Genomic DNA, 15,751 nt, shown 5'->3' with positions numbered 1-15,751 from the left:
GATGCATGGCTGCGGAACCACACCCTGGACACGCTCTTAAGCAAACACCGAAAGAATGAGAACGGACCTCCGGCTTGTCGTGACAGCGCCGTGCGACCGGCCGGGCCCGCGAGAGAGAGTCGAGTGAACATGACGAGGCTCCAGCTGCTCAGAGTGGGGAGCCATTTTTTATTTTTTCTACTCTGCTGTTATTACTGGCCAAATTCTTCTTTGGAGATGCCTTTCCAAATGCCTGAGATAGTTTTAAAGGGCTGAGATCTTTCTCAGGGTGTACAACTCCCTCGCACCTCCTCTGTGATTCATTTGCCGACTTCGCAACCAACGAGCGGACATAAATTACATCAAGCTGCATTAGAACCATATGTTGGGCCGAAGTTGACCTCTGCATTTTGATGCCTATATATACTATATATATATATATATATATATATATATATATATATATATATATATATATATATATATATATATATATATATATATTCCCAAAAAAAACCCAGTATCATTATCGCCTGCTTTGTGTCTCTTTTTCTCCCAGTGTCAGTTTGTACAGTGGCGTCTGCATCTCCGTTTCAGCTCCGTCTCAATGGACCCACTGTACCGTGTTTGCTCTTACTCGCTGGCAAACAGCTCCTCTTTTCTCAGGGGCCCCCGATCAGAGCCCTGAATGCAGGACTACTAGTTTCAGATGTGTGTGTCGACTGTGCCTCCATGTTGACTCCACACACATGTAAAGCTCACAAGCCATCACAAATAGTGACAGTGATCTCGCTATGTGCCTCTGTTGTTCGTAAGGTTCCCCCACAGGTTCTTTTAAGTCATCAATGCGCTTCAGTTTTCATTTTTTAAACATATTGAATTGGGTTTATTTCACGTTAAACTGCAGACTTTGTGTCACGCCACCTCCCGTTCCTTTAATCCAGATCTGCTGAGTCATGACCTGAAAAACGAACGCCACGTTGTCTCGTTGGTATCGTTTTTATGCCGACATGTGAAAATATATCCGCTTAAAGCCTCCGCTAGCTGGAATACATCCCACTGGGTTGATGCGGAGCTTTCTGTAGACTAGAGGGAAGATTTGGTTTGGAGGCGTTAGCAAAACGAGCTAGCTAACCGCATGGGGCAGTTGTGCCAGATAGCTGCTGATGCGAACGAATGCACGCAATTTCTTATAGCAGGGCAGGAGGCCATTCACGCTGGCCTCCAAAGTGAATCACGTGGTGCCGTTTTAGCCACGCCCCTCAAAAACTGAGCGCTAAATAGTCTTTCGCTTTAAACATATAGAAGTGGTTCAGAAAATAGGATTGACGTATAATTTTATTAGGGCTCTTGAGAGGGAAAAACTTGAAAAGGTCTAAACAGCAACGAGGATCCTTAGTCACATGTCGGAGGAGGTGTGCAAGAAAAGACAGCAGGGCCTTATAGAAAAGAAAAAAAAGAAAAGACGCAACCCGAGGGCAAAGAACACTCGGCCAGTGATTCACCGTGCTCCGAATGTCATTCCAAATTAAGTTACCCGCCTTTCTTATTTAATATAATCCTCCGAGCTGTCCACGTTTTCCGCGGGACACGTAAATGTTCCTCTTGGCTGGTGTTGCCAGACCTAGGTAGGGCGTGAGGAAGGCGATTATTAGTCTTTGGGTGTGCTTTAACCCACTTAGCACACCATCTCAAGGACTCCTGCCAAAACGGTGAGATTAGTGCCTTTAATCCTCCTCTCCGAGCGAGCTGATAGGTCGCGTCTCGCAGCTGCTCCGCCCGTCTTAGCGTCCGGAAACGCTCAAGTGTCACACGGTGTAAAATAACTTCAGCGTGACGTTTTTTTTTTTTTAAGTGTGAATATGCGCATCTTTCAGTCAGTCGAGAGATGCAAGCCCATTTCCTGCTCATCAATTCATCACAAAAGTCCCGCTGCCACTGTTTACTCTCCCCCCCCTCCCTCCCTCCTTTTAAAATTCTGCTCTGCTGGGCTTTTGACCCCAGGCTTCTAACTGCAGTCTACTCAAAACTCAGGCGAGTTCATCCTCTGCCAGAGTCACACGCCTTTGTTCCCTAAATTATTCCGAGCCCCCTCCTCCCCTCCCTTAATAAAACTGGCTCACGCGGCCACGTTCTTTGCATTCTTGATGTGGTCCCCACATGGACTTGAAAAATGTCGACCGCACCATCTTTCCAACAGGCCTTCCTTCAAGTGGAAGTTGTTAAGGGTAATGCGGGTGTCAACTGCAATGCGCCCAGGCGGGATTTAGAGCCCAAACACATGGTGTGTGTGTGGTTTTTTTTTTTTTTTTTTTAAAAAGAGGAAATCTGCAAGTAAAACAAGTGATTATCTGTCTAAATTAAAGGACTCGACATTAAGCTTCGGTCTGCCTAAGAGATAGCAGCAGGCTTGAAAAACGAAAAAAAAAAATTTCCGAGTGTATGTTGTGATGAAAGTCAAGTTGGAGTCAATTAATCAATGACGTCATGATTAATTTGGCTGTGACAACCGTGTTTAGGAGATTGTAATTTGAAAGCATCTCTCCAAAATGTAAACACTGCTTAAAATGGCTGTATGCAAAAAAAAAAACATTCAGTCCACCCAAAAAAAGATTTTGTGCACGTGCAGCAGAGAGTTTCTGAAGTGTCTCTTACATTTAAGTGAAGAAAATGATCCCTCATGAAAAAAGAAAAAAATCTCCCTAGAACCTTCTAACGCCCATTTCAAACCGTCTAAACACGTGCACCTGCTTCTTTTGTTGAAACAATCACAAATTGCACTTTGTTGATTCTGTAAGTGATAACAAAGTTGCACCTAATTATTGCTCCAGGGTTATCGTCATCATTTTGAGCCACACGCTAACAGTTAGCCTCGTATCTGTAAATTGGCTCCCATATTGCTAACGGGGGTTAGCGCCATGTGGTTTGAAGCCACTTCCATTTCCTGCTAATCAGTTTCCTTCTCAAGAACATGTAAGCGAGAGGGCGTGATAAAGAGCCCTGGCTTCACTTGTCTCTCAGCGGGTGCAACTGTCGGGATTTGCACCTATTGTGTATCCCTGTGTGAAGCTTCTATTCACTTGTGTGTGTTGGGGCGGGGGTTGCTTGAGCAGCAGCCCTGTCATTGTCGGTTTATGTCTGGACTCCCCCCCCCCCCCCCTCCTACCTCCCCCATGACAAAGCATACTCATGGCAGAAATGGGGTCAGCCACTCTTGCTGTCTCGTCCTTCTCTCAGATTTGTCCATATCTCCTCACATTTTTTTCTGATCCGGTATAAATGATTCACTTCAGGATTATCTCCAATATTTGGAATATACTAAACGTGTTGACTTTTTGCAACGATGGCATATAATAGTGTTTGTTTATACACACCACATGCCAGGTTTCCTTGTTTACACAAGGAAGGCAGTTGGAAAAGGGGGGATACAAAACCGTCCCATTTCGAACAATCGTCAGAAACGGGCCGATTGTATGCCGTGTATTGCCGACAACAAAAGAAACTCCACAAGCATTATTAATCTTTGAACTCATTCACCAAATTGCCCTGGAATTCAACATTTTTTGACCGATCCTCCAAGTCGCATTTCATTTTCGACCTCATACTGACATCTCAGAAAAGTTGAAATCGGCCCTCCCAACTTGTGATTTATGTTCCTGCCATCTTCAGTCTGTCGCTTGTCCTCGAGTAAAATCCCCTTTCTTATCTTTGGACTTTAATGACCCCGCACCTGCTCCTTGTGTTAGCACCTGACCCACCTAGCACGCCCTCCGACCCCCTCCCATTCAAAACGCAACAAAAAAAGTCGCTCCAGCTCATTTGAACTCGTTCAGCCATGTTAGCTGGAGAACAAACGCAAAAGGAACAACAACATACCGTGTGTTGATATAAACGTGTGTTTGTACACACCTTCAACGTACATGCTTGCTTGTCCTGACACACGCCCAGCAAACAGCTTGCACACACGGGGAGATCTGGAATTCCCTGTGTGTGTTTATTTGGACTTCCTGTCCGTCTGTCTTGGAACCATGTCTCTCGGCGCCCGTTGCGTGTGTTGACCAACATGCTCGGTCGAACCATTTGAAATCGTGTCTCGTCCTTTTGTGACGTCTGTAGTGACTCACAACAACAGTGGAACTAGCTCGCCTGGTTTGCTCGTCCGTCGCCCTTCCTGCAACCGAGCAGTATTTCCCGTTTTGCCAGGACGCCCGCTAACAAGTAACCCCACCAGGCGCTCAGTATTTATAATTGTTGACGCATCAGTCCGAGTAGGTGGTTAAAACGAGGACAACGGTGTCACTTGTCATTAATCAACCGAGTCAAACACAACTAATGGCGACTAGCGGTGGTGCCCACGGCACGACTCTCCTCTAGTCTCATTTTTTTTCCTAATCGTTCACTCATGACGACAACATAATTATGTCAGTAAAAAGTTGATTAGTCATCGTTATTAAGCCAAATCAATTTCAAGTGTTGGTCAAAATGATGATTTTTCTGCTTTTGTCAGGATTTAATCTAATGCAAAGTCTTGCAAAAAAAAAAAAAATCTAAATTTGACACAGCAAAGAGAAGACTGAGGCTGGAAATTATGAATGAAAACAAAAAATATATTTATATGTTTATTAAACTTTCCAGTGCCTGGAAAATTTTATTTCCCACGGCAAGAATGAGGCGATCTCAAGTAGCTAGCTTACCGCATGGCGTAATTGCAAATAATTGCTGACACAGACAATATTTTTCTCGTATAATGGGAAGTGGGCGATGCTTTAGCCATGTCCCAAAAATATCAAGAAAACAAATGATGACATGAACATTTATCAATTTCATGCTCGCTCGCTACGCTTTGAGTAATAGAAAAAATTAAAAAAAGAGTGATTTGATAGTTTGGAGTGTCTTGGCTATCGTTCGAGCGGATTTTTAGCCTTAAATTCCCTTTTTTGACTCCTCTTGTTGCCTTGCGCTGATTAAATCATCTGATCCAGAATAACGGATTGTGCTTTAGGAATTTTTGATTAAGGCTTGGCCCTAGCTCGACCTCCTCCTGATCCGGTCCCTCGAAGTACCGAGATGCTAGTCCAAAAGCTCGGACACGAGTCTGAAAGCGGGAGAGGGGGGGGCTGCTCAAGTGAGAGCTTACATCTGCTAAATCCATTGGATTCTACTCTATATCCAATTTGTTTGGATTGCCCCGGATCAAAATAATACAGCGTGATTAATTTTCTTTATTGGTCATTTTTTTTGGTCCAGGCTGTAATTTGTGGGCGCACTTGAACCGCACTGGCGTTCTATTTATCACTTAGGGTCAACAAACAATTGGGAACATCTGTCACGGGAACCCCCCCCACCCCCCGTAAAGCGCCACAAATTACAACCTCCGAGCGGACCGTAAAAATAAAGGATGGCCTCAGTCGAGATGATTTCATCTTTCTGGTTTATTATGTATTTCTAGTTACTTGTTAACTTGTCGGTATTCAAACATCACATGAGAATCACGACTTGACCTCAAGGTGCTTTTCGAGTGCGCAGAAATGAAGAGCGGCTTTTAGTAGATTTGGTCGTTAGCATCTCGAGAGACAACCACGTCTTCCTCAGCCTCCCCCCCCGTTTAACGTCTTCACTCCCCCGCGGCCTCCGCTTCCTGGGGCCTCGTCATCGGTTAGCCTCATTAGTCTGTCACTGCTCTTACTCGGTTACAGGAAGAACCTTGAAACAACTCGCGGCACCTCACACGGACATTTCCGCTGTAAAAATCAAGAAAAAAAACATTTGGACCGCCTGAGGTCGAACCCAATTTGTTCTGAGATTTTCTTTTGTAAAAATAAGGATGACTTTTGAAAACGTTCTTTCCACATAGTCATGTGAGATGTTTACCTGTGAAATCAACACTGCCGCTCTAATTCCTGTAAATGGAATTATGCTTATCCTGCAAAGATTACACTCTGATTACACAAATATAACAGATTACAGCTCGCGGCTTTTTTTTTTTTTTTTTAAACGGTGAAGGCGCTTTATCTCGGAACATTGACGTTTGCTGTCAGGCGTTAATACTTTATGATGGCTCTGGGGGGAAAAAAAAAGCGCAAACCAGTTCCTCCAACTTCTACCAATGATTCCGTACTTGTTGATTTCCAAACTTGACAGACTGAAAATGACAGATGCGTTTCAAGTCGTGGCAACGCTGTCACGAATGCTCGTCATTTTGATTTAACATCATGCCCAATTATGAATGCACAACTCAATGTCAAGGTAGCAGGAAGGTTTTTCTCAATGGCTCCAGTCCAACCCCCCCCCCCCCCCCCCCCCTTCCCCTGAGACGTCTGCATGAGAGCTACACCAGCTGTGATGGTGCACCCGTCAATACCGCCGTCGCTACGTGGAAACATATCTAGTCCCACCGCACACCCACGGGGGCCACAAACTGGGGGGGGGGGGTCACAACGCGGCTCCTTTATTGTCTGCCCTCCTGCATGAGTTTGCATTGTCAGCAGTCAGATGTTTATCTTTCTTCTTATGATTACAGTCTTTTGTTTTGTTCACGCCATCTTAGCTAAGCCGTTGGCTAAGCTCCTTTTCTAGTGATGCGTTGGGTTTTTGTCTTGCAGCATATCGATAAAAATTTAGAAAATAAGGTCTTTAATTGGTGGGAGCAGGCAGAGTCTTGCTTCGTGATTAAAATCTGTGTTATTAATGCTCTTGGGCAAGAAAGTTTGTGGAAATGGGGAAAAAAAAATGGTGTTTTTCAATAAAAGCAACAATTGGACAGAAAGAGGAAGCTGATTGTTTGTCAGCGCTTAGGAATGCTTCTGACATTTCTTTCAAGACAGGATGCGGTTCTGGCTTCCACAAACCCGGCGACAAATTCCCTGACAAATTCGAGATGGTAATCACGCCGTGTTCCGTCTGACACCTGACGCCAAGAGACTCGCTTTGATGGCCCGAGAGAGACAGAGGGAGGCGTGGCTCTGTGATATTTAGAAAACAGCAGCGTTTGAAAATAACTACATGTATGTACGAAAGCTCTAATGTCGCCATTTTTAGCCTCTTTGAAACAAATATAATTAAAAAAAGTTTCTAAACTGAGCGATTAAATGACTACTCCAATAATAGTAATTTTTTTGACCAAATAATCAATGCCTGGGAGTATTCTTAATTTGCCTGTCTACATGTGTTGCTGCACCATATTTGTTCAAATAGCCAATACATGAATAAAGTACTTAGTCGATTGACACTGATTGGATAATTATTAGGGAGGGGCAAAGAGGGAGCTCCAGACATAGCCAGGTCCCTCCATGCTAATCCCCCCCCGTACTTACTCTGTCAACAGGTCCACGTTGTGCAGATGTAAATCTCAAAGCCGTCTGCCGAGCGTGGCATATGGCTGCCTAATTCACTGTAACATGCCAGACAAGCATCTATAGAAATGCCAGGAATTTGCAAAATTGGATTTTGTTATAAGTAGCAGACGCTTGCTTGATGAGTACCCCGGCCGGGCCGTGAGCTTTTTCCACTTCTTTTAGCTCACTTCGACACGCCTCGGCGGTTCGGCGGCACGTGGCCGCGAGGAGCGCCGACTGACCCGGCCGGCCGGCGTGATCACCACCCGAGTTCCAAAGTGGATTTTGCCGCAGTCTGCTGCATTGCGAGACGGCCACCTTAATGTGCATCACGGTAGTGCGTCTTATTATTTATCACGCTCAGGTTGTGTGCCCCCGTTGCATGCGGCCCGCCGCCCACACCGCACGGCCCCTCCGCACCTACCCGTTTCTATGGCGACCGCTAACGGCATAATGATCGTACAGCGACGAGCAGCCCTCTCTGAGTGGTTTTGGTGAAAGGAGCAGTGTGGATTGTGGGTGATTTCATCAATGCATTCTCCTCTCGTCATCCCCCACGACCACAGTAGCTTTTATTTTAAAAATTTGGAGTTGGTCAAAATGATTTTGTGACCTCCATTTAGTTTGGCAGACATGGATTCACCTTTTGGATCCTGACCAGATAAAAACAACATTTTTCACAATTCACATTTTAGGTAGGCAAGGGCTGCAGATATTGAATATTTTTAGAATCGATTATTCTGCTGCAATGCGTCATTGAATCGATATTTTTACCCAACCATTATCTGGTAACGCAAGAAATCACTCGAAGTCATCGCCATATTTCGATTCCCATTTGTCTGTTTTTAATTTTTGTCAAATGTGCACAATAACAGCACCATCACCAACAATAACACTTCCATGATGATGACAACCATGTTAATATTGACACATTCCGACCCCCCGTATTGTTGAACTTGGAATGAGCCAGCCAGACCAGTTCCATTTCTCCCGCGCAGTTCTCCTTATTTTGACTGACGTTGAATGTTCTACCGTACTAAAAAAAAAAAAAGCCGGGCAGGATTTTCTCCACTTCTCCCTTTTTTTTTTTTTAGAAGCGTGACGTCTACTTTGTTGCAAGTCATCCTTGCAAACTGTCTGTTCCCCTCAAATGACACTCGCCTCTCTTTCCACCCTAATTTCATTTTAATGAAGCTCGTCTCGGCGGGGAGCCGAGCCACGTGCGAGCCTTCGTCATCAGCCTCATTTTCCATTTAAAGAGCAGGCTGCGATGACAATGGCGGCGGCGGCGGAGAGAGCAGGAAAAGGCATCTTGAAAGTCTCGGGATTGTGAATGGCGCAGCCCCCTCCCCTTCTCCATTGGGGGTTCCCTCCCCCTTTACACGTGCTACTACAGCATAACAAGCAAACACCGTGGCTTTATATCGAACCATCATGAGTTTTTTTTTTTTTTTTCTTTCTTCCCAAGGCGTAAAATCAATATGCTTTTATCCTTCACACAAGGAACACACTTAAGTGTTGTTGGCCTAATCTCATCGAATTCATAACCAGGCGCCCTGCCCTCTCCCTCGCTCTCTCCATCCAATTAATCCTCTGAAATATGTATGCAGTAGAGATGACTTAGCTCTGACGCTATGGGAGTTTATTTAAATCTTTTTACACAAATGTATTTTTGACAGCGTTAGAAGTGCTGAAGGTTTTATTTCGATACCACAGCAGCATACCAAGAAAGGCTTCCGCAACGCGATGATTCACGATTAGGTCATCCATCGTTTCATTGGTATGCTGTGAGGCTTCACCAAGTGTGTCCTTGGTGAAGGGATTGCACGCACTTGGAATATAATTATGGCTGTTTAGGCCTCCATTTTTTTTTTTTTTATGCGAAAGCTGATTATAAGCGGTTGTTTCTGCTCTTTACGTCACACGACTGAAATAATCCTAAACGTTGGAGCTACTTCTGCATCCTCCTTTTCCCGCACCAATCTGAGTTAAAAACACCTTTTTGTGTGCCTCAGCTGTTTTTTTTTGACAGCAACGCTCACACAAATCACTGACCCCCTTCGCTTCCTCTCCCATCAGCTAAAGATACTGCCGTTAAGCATGCTGCGCTAGGTTAAGTGAGCCCCAATTGATCCGTATTGATTGGAAGTGTATTTGTCAGACACTGATGGGGCCTCCCCCTCGGGATATTATGTCTGGTGATTCCCACTACCCCCGTCTCTCTATTGTGTGTCCTAGTTGTCCTCCCCCTTCTTTTCTTTGACCCCACCTCACATGCTGCACATTGCCTTTTTGAATGATAGTCAAACGCGTCGTATGTTTTGTGCAAAAAAAAAAAAAAGATTTGTTTTCAAAGCACGTTGCATGACGTTTTGTACGCAAGGTAGTCTGTTTACAGTAAGACTCAGACTACTTCGAAAATCCTCAAGGGTCTTGACAAAATTGAGACGCCTCAACTTTCCCAGCTCGTCAGTACAGCACTAATATTGTTCATTCTATTAACTGTAAACAATAGCGTTAGCTATGTTGTCATTTTAAATAGAGAAAGCGTGATGCTTTCTTTTGTTTGCTTTGACATTCAACTTGCAGCCTTGCTCTACCAGAAGCTAAATTGGCATCAATGTTTGATGCAGAGTCGCCGGGCAGCCCGCCAACGCCGTATTGTCATTTGTCATATAATCTCCTCCTGTCAAATCACCTGTGCCGCCATCTGTTTTTCAAACCAGTTGCCGGATCTTGCCATTGTCATTTAATCCGCTACAGGTTTCATTTTCTCCATCATTATTATTATTATTTATCTAAGTATTATTATTAATTTTATTTAAGCAATTCAGCATTGAAATATAGAGTATATCAATTTTCAACCTCACCTACTGTGACCCCAGACTAAATGATTAATTGATTATTTTATGGACGTGATCACACTGACGTCATATAACAGTGGCTTCAGACGTGAGCGTTTGTGTCTCATCTATTAAAATAAGCAATTAGCCCCAAAAAAAAAAAAAAGATCTTTAATCTTGATAGTCACTCTCAGATGATTGTGTACAATTTAATTTAATTGACCATGTGACAGTGACTGACAGTCAGGTGCACTCTTCTCCCATGAGCTGTCTGCTTCATCCATCCCATGACAAAGGTCATTGGTAAAGATCAGACCACGCTGGCCCCCATCGCCCCTCCGTCCGTCCGTCTCTCTCTCTCCGAGGCACATAATGAAGCCATTCTGAGGCGCCTGCAGCTGCGTCAGGATAATCTGGGATTGAGCCTGATAGTGGATCACAGGACCGCTCTCTGGATGAGCATGAAAGCGTGATCAGAGTGGCGGGGCGCCTTTTTTTTTTTTTTTGCGTTACCATAGGCAAAATGGTCACAATGCACATATGTGTTCATATGAGGAAAGCAGTCATGGGACCAGAAGCGACTGGCGACTCATAAAGTACATCGTTTATCAAAGAGTGCATCAAAGCTGGTAAAACACAAAAGCTTCAAATGGAGGTCGAGGAAGCATACGATAATCATGGATTTGATGGCCTTTGCTGTTAAATAAACAAAACCAAACAGTTAAGTCGACCTTTTGTTGGTATTTATTTTTTGGAGCCAGTTGTAAATGTAGCAACGGCTACGTCGAAATGTGAACTCTGCTCTGAGGACACGCGAATCTGGAAGTAGCTAAACCAATCAACAAGAGGACACGCACTTCTCTCGCCTCGGTCTTAACACCTCGAGATTTTCACATACAGATGCTTAGTCACGACGACGTGCCGCGCTACAATTTTGGGATGCTCTCCATGTGGATTTGTGGTTCTGATATGAGCCGAGCGGTGCGGTGGAGCTGTGGGAGACCGCCGTGCCCGTAGGGGACAGTGTGTGTGTGTGCGTGCGTGTGTGTGTGCACAGTGTGAGTGATAATAACATCCCTTGTCAGCTTCCAGGAGCTTAGTCTCAACGGAAGAAATCCTCCGTCATATCGATGCACCTTAATATGCTGTCTGTCTTTCGCTCGCCGTCGCACAGCTTAACATTTTTTTTTTTTTTTAAATAGAATTGCTGCTCCGTTTTCCACTCGATTGACTTTTTGTTTGTGTTGTGCTCAGATTGAGTTAAACTTGTGAATGCTCATGATTGTTTTTCTCTTCTCAGATTTTAATTGGACTTCGAACAATCCAAGGAGGAGGTCCATGATGGATCAGTGAAGTGAGTTCTGCAGAAGAACAGGGATGTTTTTGGGTGTGGTGCCCCTTCCTCTCTGTTTTTTGCATCCTTCCTGACATGGGATGCCAGCCCCCTACCCGCCTGGCCTCCATCTTGCCCTGAGCTCCCTGAGGGCACCATGAACAGCTACAGAGACAGGGGGGTGACCTGCACCTCCTCGGACCTTCTGGACGGGGTAGGTGAAGGCGGGGTGCTTCAGCACCCGCCGTATCGCCACACCCCCAATGGCCACCTGGTCCAAACGGACGCGACTCTGCAGCCCCGCGTCTCGGTACCCAAAATGGGGGTCCGCGCTCGGATCGCCGAGTGGCCCCCGCGCCGGGCCCATTCCAGAGAGTCGCTGCTTGAAAACGGCCAAATGAGCAACCACCACAACGGCGACGACTGCTCGGTGTCGTCGTCGGCGCTGTCTTCGGACGTCGGGTTGGTACGAGGCGGAGTGGCCCGGTTGCCGCGGCGCTGGTCCAAAGATGTTGAGTTTCGAGGCGGAGCGTTCGCGGCCGAGCGAGGTATACCTTTGAACCTCCGCGCCTTCCCCCCGCTGAGGCAACGCTCCAACAGCGAGGTGACGCTGAGTGAACAAGATGAGAACGAGGTGAGACAGTTTTTTGATTAGATTTTTTTTTCTTTGCCCCCCTTGGAGGGGGAAAAAAAAAGAAATGACAGGCACCATACAAAGTTTGATTTCCAGGCGGAGGTCCGTGGCACGGGAGCGATGGTCACCTTGTTCAGAGAGTACGGCAGCACCTCCTCCATCGACGTCCAGGGCATCCCCGAGCAGAGCTTTTTCGACATGCTCACCCAGTTCCACCAGGAGAGGCCCGACCAGCGCAGCTCGAGAGAACTTCTGCGCACGACCGACTCCCAACCGGCCGGCGCTCCCTCGCCCGCTTCCACGCTCAACGGGGACGAGCGAAGAAAGGACGGAGGCGAGCGGGTGAGGAAGAAAAGCGGCGGCACCGAATCGTCGCTGGGGACCTCGTCCTTGTTCAAGAAGCTTCGGAGCGCCAGCAGGGTGGAGCTGGATAGCGGCAAAGGAGAAACGAGCGAAGACGGTGGACGGGGTTCATCTGATGCCCCTTACAAAGCGTGGGTGTGCCCAAAGAGCTTTGTCCATTACGATGCACAGAGTATCCTGTTTGACCTCCACGAGGCGGCTGCTCAGCGGGGCTTTGTGACCCAGCGGAGGAACACGGCCACTGGAGCATCTGCCGCCTCCGTGTCTCTTTCCGCGCCCAGGTCCTTGCCTCTGAGCGGTACCGAACCCGTGTACGCCAGCATTGAGGACTTAACTTTGGGCCTGGACTCAAGCACAACCACGCCTTCCACGGTCTCGGACCCCACGGACGTTCCTCCAGGGCCCAACGGCTCGAGCTCGCTGCTCCTCAGCTGCCCGCACTTCCTTAACGAGATCGGCGGCCACGGGGAACGTAACATAAGCTTCCTCAGCTCGTCGGCCGAGCGAGGGGAAGGAGGAGGAGATGGAGTGAGGGGTTGGTTGAGGAGGAGTAACGCCAGCATCTCCGTGGTGGAGATGCCCATTGAACTTCAGGTCACCAGGCTGGAGAGGCTTAAAGAGTACAGCATAGAGCACGTTGACCTCGGGGCTAGGTACTACAGGGACTATTTCCACGGGAAAGGTAAGAAATGCATTTTGAAAGGACCGCAATGATGAAATATTCCAAATCATTTTTAGATGTACTTGTGAAATTTGACAGTGTTAGCGTGGTTTTGTTCTGCCAGTGTTTCCCCAATTGACAGCCGCACCAGCTCATGGTGTGACAGTTAATATCCAGCTGGGCCTGAGAACTCTCAAAGTGAGCCAAGCTGGCAGATCTCCCTGAGTTTTTTTTTTTTTCATGATTACATGTCAATCCACCACCACCAGACTGTTGGCTAACTAAGTTTTTAACATCGAAACGCTATTCGTTGATCAGCGTCAGAATTATTGGCTCTCCCAAAAAGCAGACATCGTTTAAAAGATGAATATTTAACTCCATATAATGTGCCTTGAGATACGAGTGACCTGATTTATAAAAAAATATATATATATTTAGCCAATGTTTGCTTTGAAATGCAAGCCAGCATTGTATAGTGGCAGTGAATTCAACTCACGTAAGCAGCAGCAGCAGTTGGGTAGATAGTAAACAACTCTTCAGAGCCGAGGCTTCAAGCTGTTTAATTCCTCTTCTGGTTTATTGTCAAACTCGACATAAAACAGATTACACCTTGTAGATTTAAAACAGGCCCGAGTCTGTTTGGTCTCGTGCTCGCAAATAATCCAAACACCACGAATGAGCATCTGTTGTAACCGTTTCAGCGATGAACACAAAAGGCGTCGCAGCACATGTAGACAGATAAGGGAAAATGAAATTGTATAATTTATTTAGATCAAATTTTGTCATTATTTGCCGATTTCATAAAGTAATGTATAACGGAGGGCCACTTTAGCATCCCCAAGGCAGACATCATCTGGCAGCATCCTAATTAGCGGCAGATGCTATTGGGGAGCGCATGTGTATGCGTGGTAAGCGAGACACCCCCCGAGGCCGCGCAACCGCATAAAGGTTATCCTTCCCAAAATATGTTCCTCCTCTGACTCAGCTGTCCCGCGCTACGCCTGTGCACCATCCGTGCGTGCATGTCATGGCGACCCATCCCCAAAAAAAAAAAAATCTGACATCTCACCGCAAGACGCGGATGGCACGGAAGCTAAGCAGATACGACTCGTACGCGATGACTTCACCATCCCTCTTGTCTGTTAGTCAGAGTTGTGCAGGAACACTTGTCAAGTATGATTCCTACCCGAGCGTCTGGAGAATTGCTCGTTGGACTCCCGCTCCGCCTGTGGTGTCGGCATTAGCGGGGGGCTTAGCTTCAGAGTGTGCAAGATGCCCTGTGAAATGCGTGGATAACTTGGTGGAACACGCCACAGAATGTTAATTGGCATCCTGTGGCACCATGTTTATCCTTTTTCTGGCTTTACAAGACGTATTTATTCCCCTCATAGTCGGTCGGGGCTTTTTGTTAATTGCATCAGAAAATGTTACATTTCTCCTTGTAATCCTTTTAACACACCACGAAACCTCTCCCGTTCTCCACCAGAACACTCCAACTATTTTGGCACCGACGAAAAGCTGGGCCCGGTGGCCGTGAGCATCCGCCGGGAGAAACTAGACGACACCAAAGACCTGAAAGACCAATACCAGTACCGGCTGATCGTGAGAACCAGCGAGGTACGTGCGTTCGTTCGATCCGGACGATGGCCGTGAATCGGAATACTAACTTTCTTTCCGGTACTTTAAAATAAAAATGATTATAGCGTAAATTTGATATGCGGATCACCCCAATTACAAAAAACACCCCAAAACCACCTGTCGGACTTTGTCACAGTCAAGGCCCCAAAGGGCGCACTGTCCGTTGTGTTGTCGTTAGCTGGATTACATGGCTGCCTGGCCTCATCACCTTAGCTGCGCCACAACAATGGAGCCGCTATGCCGTCTAAGTACACAGAGCTGCAGCGGTCGGTTGCTAAGCCGGGCCGTTCACACACACACACACACACACGCACACAAAACCCGAGATAGATTGCAGACTTTATTCTTTCTGACTCGAGGCGCAGCTGCTCTGAAACATCCATCCGCTTTTAGTCCCCCCATTAAATTCACGGCGCTGACGCAGCAAGGTGGGCAGACTTCCTCACCCCCCCCCCCCCCCCCCCCTCCCATCTTCAAACGTTCATACAGTACGTGCATCCCTCTGAGCGAAGTTCCAGAACGCCACAGGAAGCCAACCCGCAGTCCTTTTTTTTTTTTTTTTTTTTCAAGAACGTGTTTGCTTTTGCATGCGTCGAGGTGCAGCGACTCTGCTCTCCGCTGAAATCCATCTCCGCTTTTTTTTTTTTCATTGGCGTAATGTGTTGAAGCAGGTCAATTTTGCCCGTGGGGGAGCAATCCGCCACTGAGTGGAATAGTAATTCACAATACAAATGGACATTAAGAAACACACGCACACTCGCTGTGGTCACGCTGCAAAATGCGTGTGTGACCGAGAGGAAAAATGTTGCTTCTGGCCCGCCGGGTTATGAGCAGTTGTCAGGCCATCCGTCATCCGATGGGACTTGCTTCAAGCTCCCAGGCTACTAATCATCTGTCCTTTTAGCTCCTCGGGCCTTGAGCTGCAGCTGCTCGTAAAAAAAAAAAAAAAAATCGCTGAGGATCAAT

The 15,751-nt window shown here is 46.5% G+C and overlaps 1 protein-coding gene across 2 annotated transcripts in view; it reads left to right on the top strand.

Annotated features, from left to right (window-relative positions):
* Positions 1-15,751, top strand: part of sipa1l3 (signal-induced proliferation-associated 1 like 3) — a 32,820-nt gene that overhangs the window by 6,319 nt on the left and 10,750 nt on the right. For both annotated transcript variants that reach the window (XM_049726551.1, XM_049726550.1), the window contains exons 2-4: positions 11,457-12,123; positions 12,220-13,168; positions 14,634-14,764. In XM_049726551.1, coding sequence (XP_049582508.1) covers positions 11,647-12,123; positions 12,220-13,168; positions 14,634-14,764 — 1,557 coding nt within the window. In that variant the 5' untranslated portion in view covers positions 11,457-11,646. The remainder of the gene's footprint in view (positions 1-11,456; positions 12,124-12,219; positions 13,169-14,633; positions 14,765-15,751) is intronic.

The sequence above is a fragment of the Syngnathus scovelli genome, chromosome 7 (assembly GCF_024217435.2).
Source record: "Syngnathus scovelli strain Florida chromosome 7, RoL_Ssco_1.2, whole genome shotgun sequence".
NCBI lineage: Eukaryota > Metazoa > Chordata > Actinopteri > Syngnathiformes > Syngnathidae > Syngnathus > Syngnathus scovelli.
Note: the sequence above shows the minus strand (reverse complement) of the source record. Positions and strands in the feature narration are given on the sequence as shown.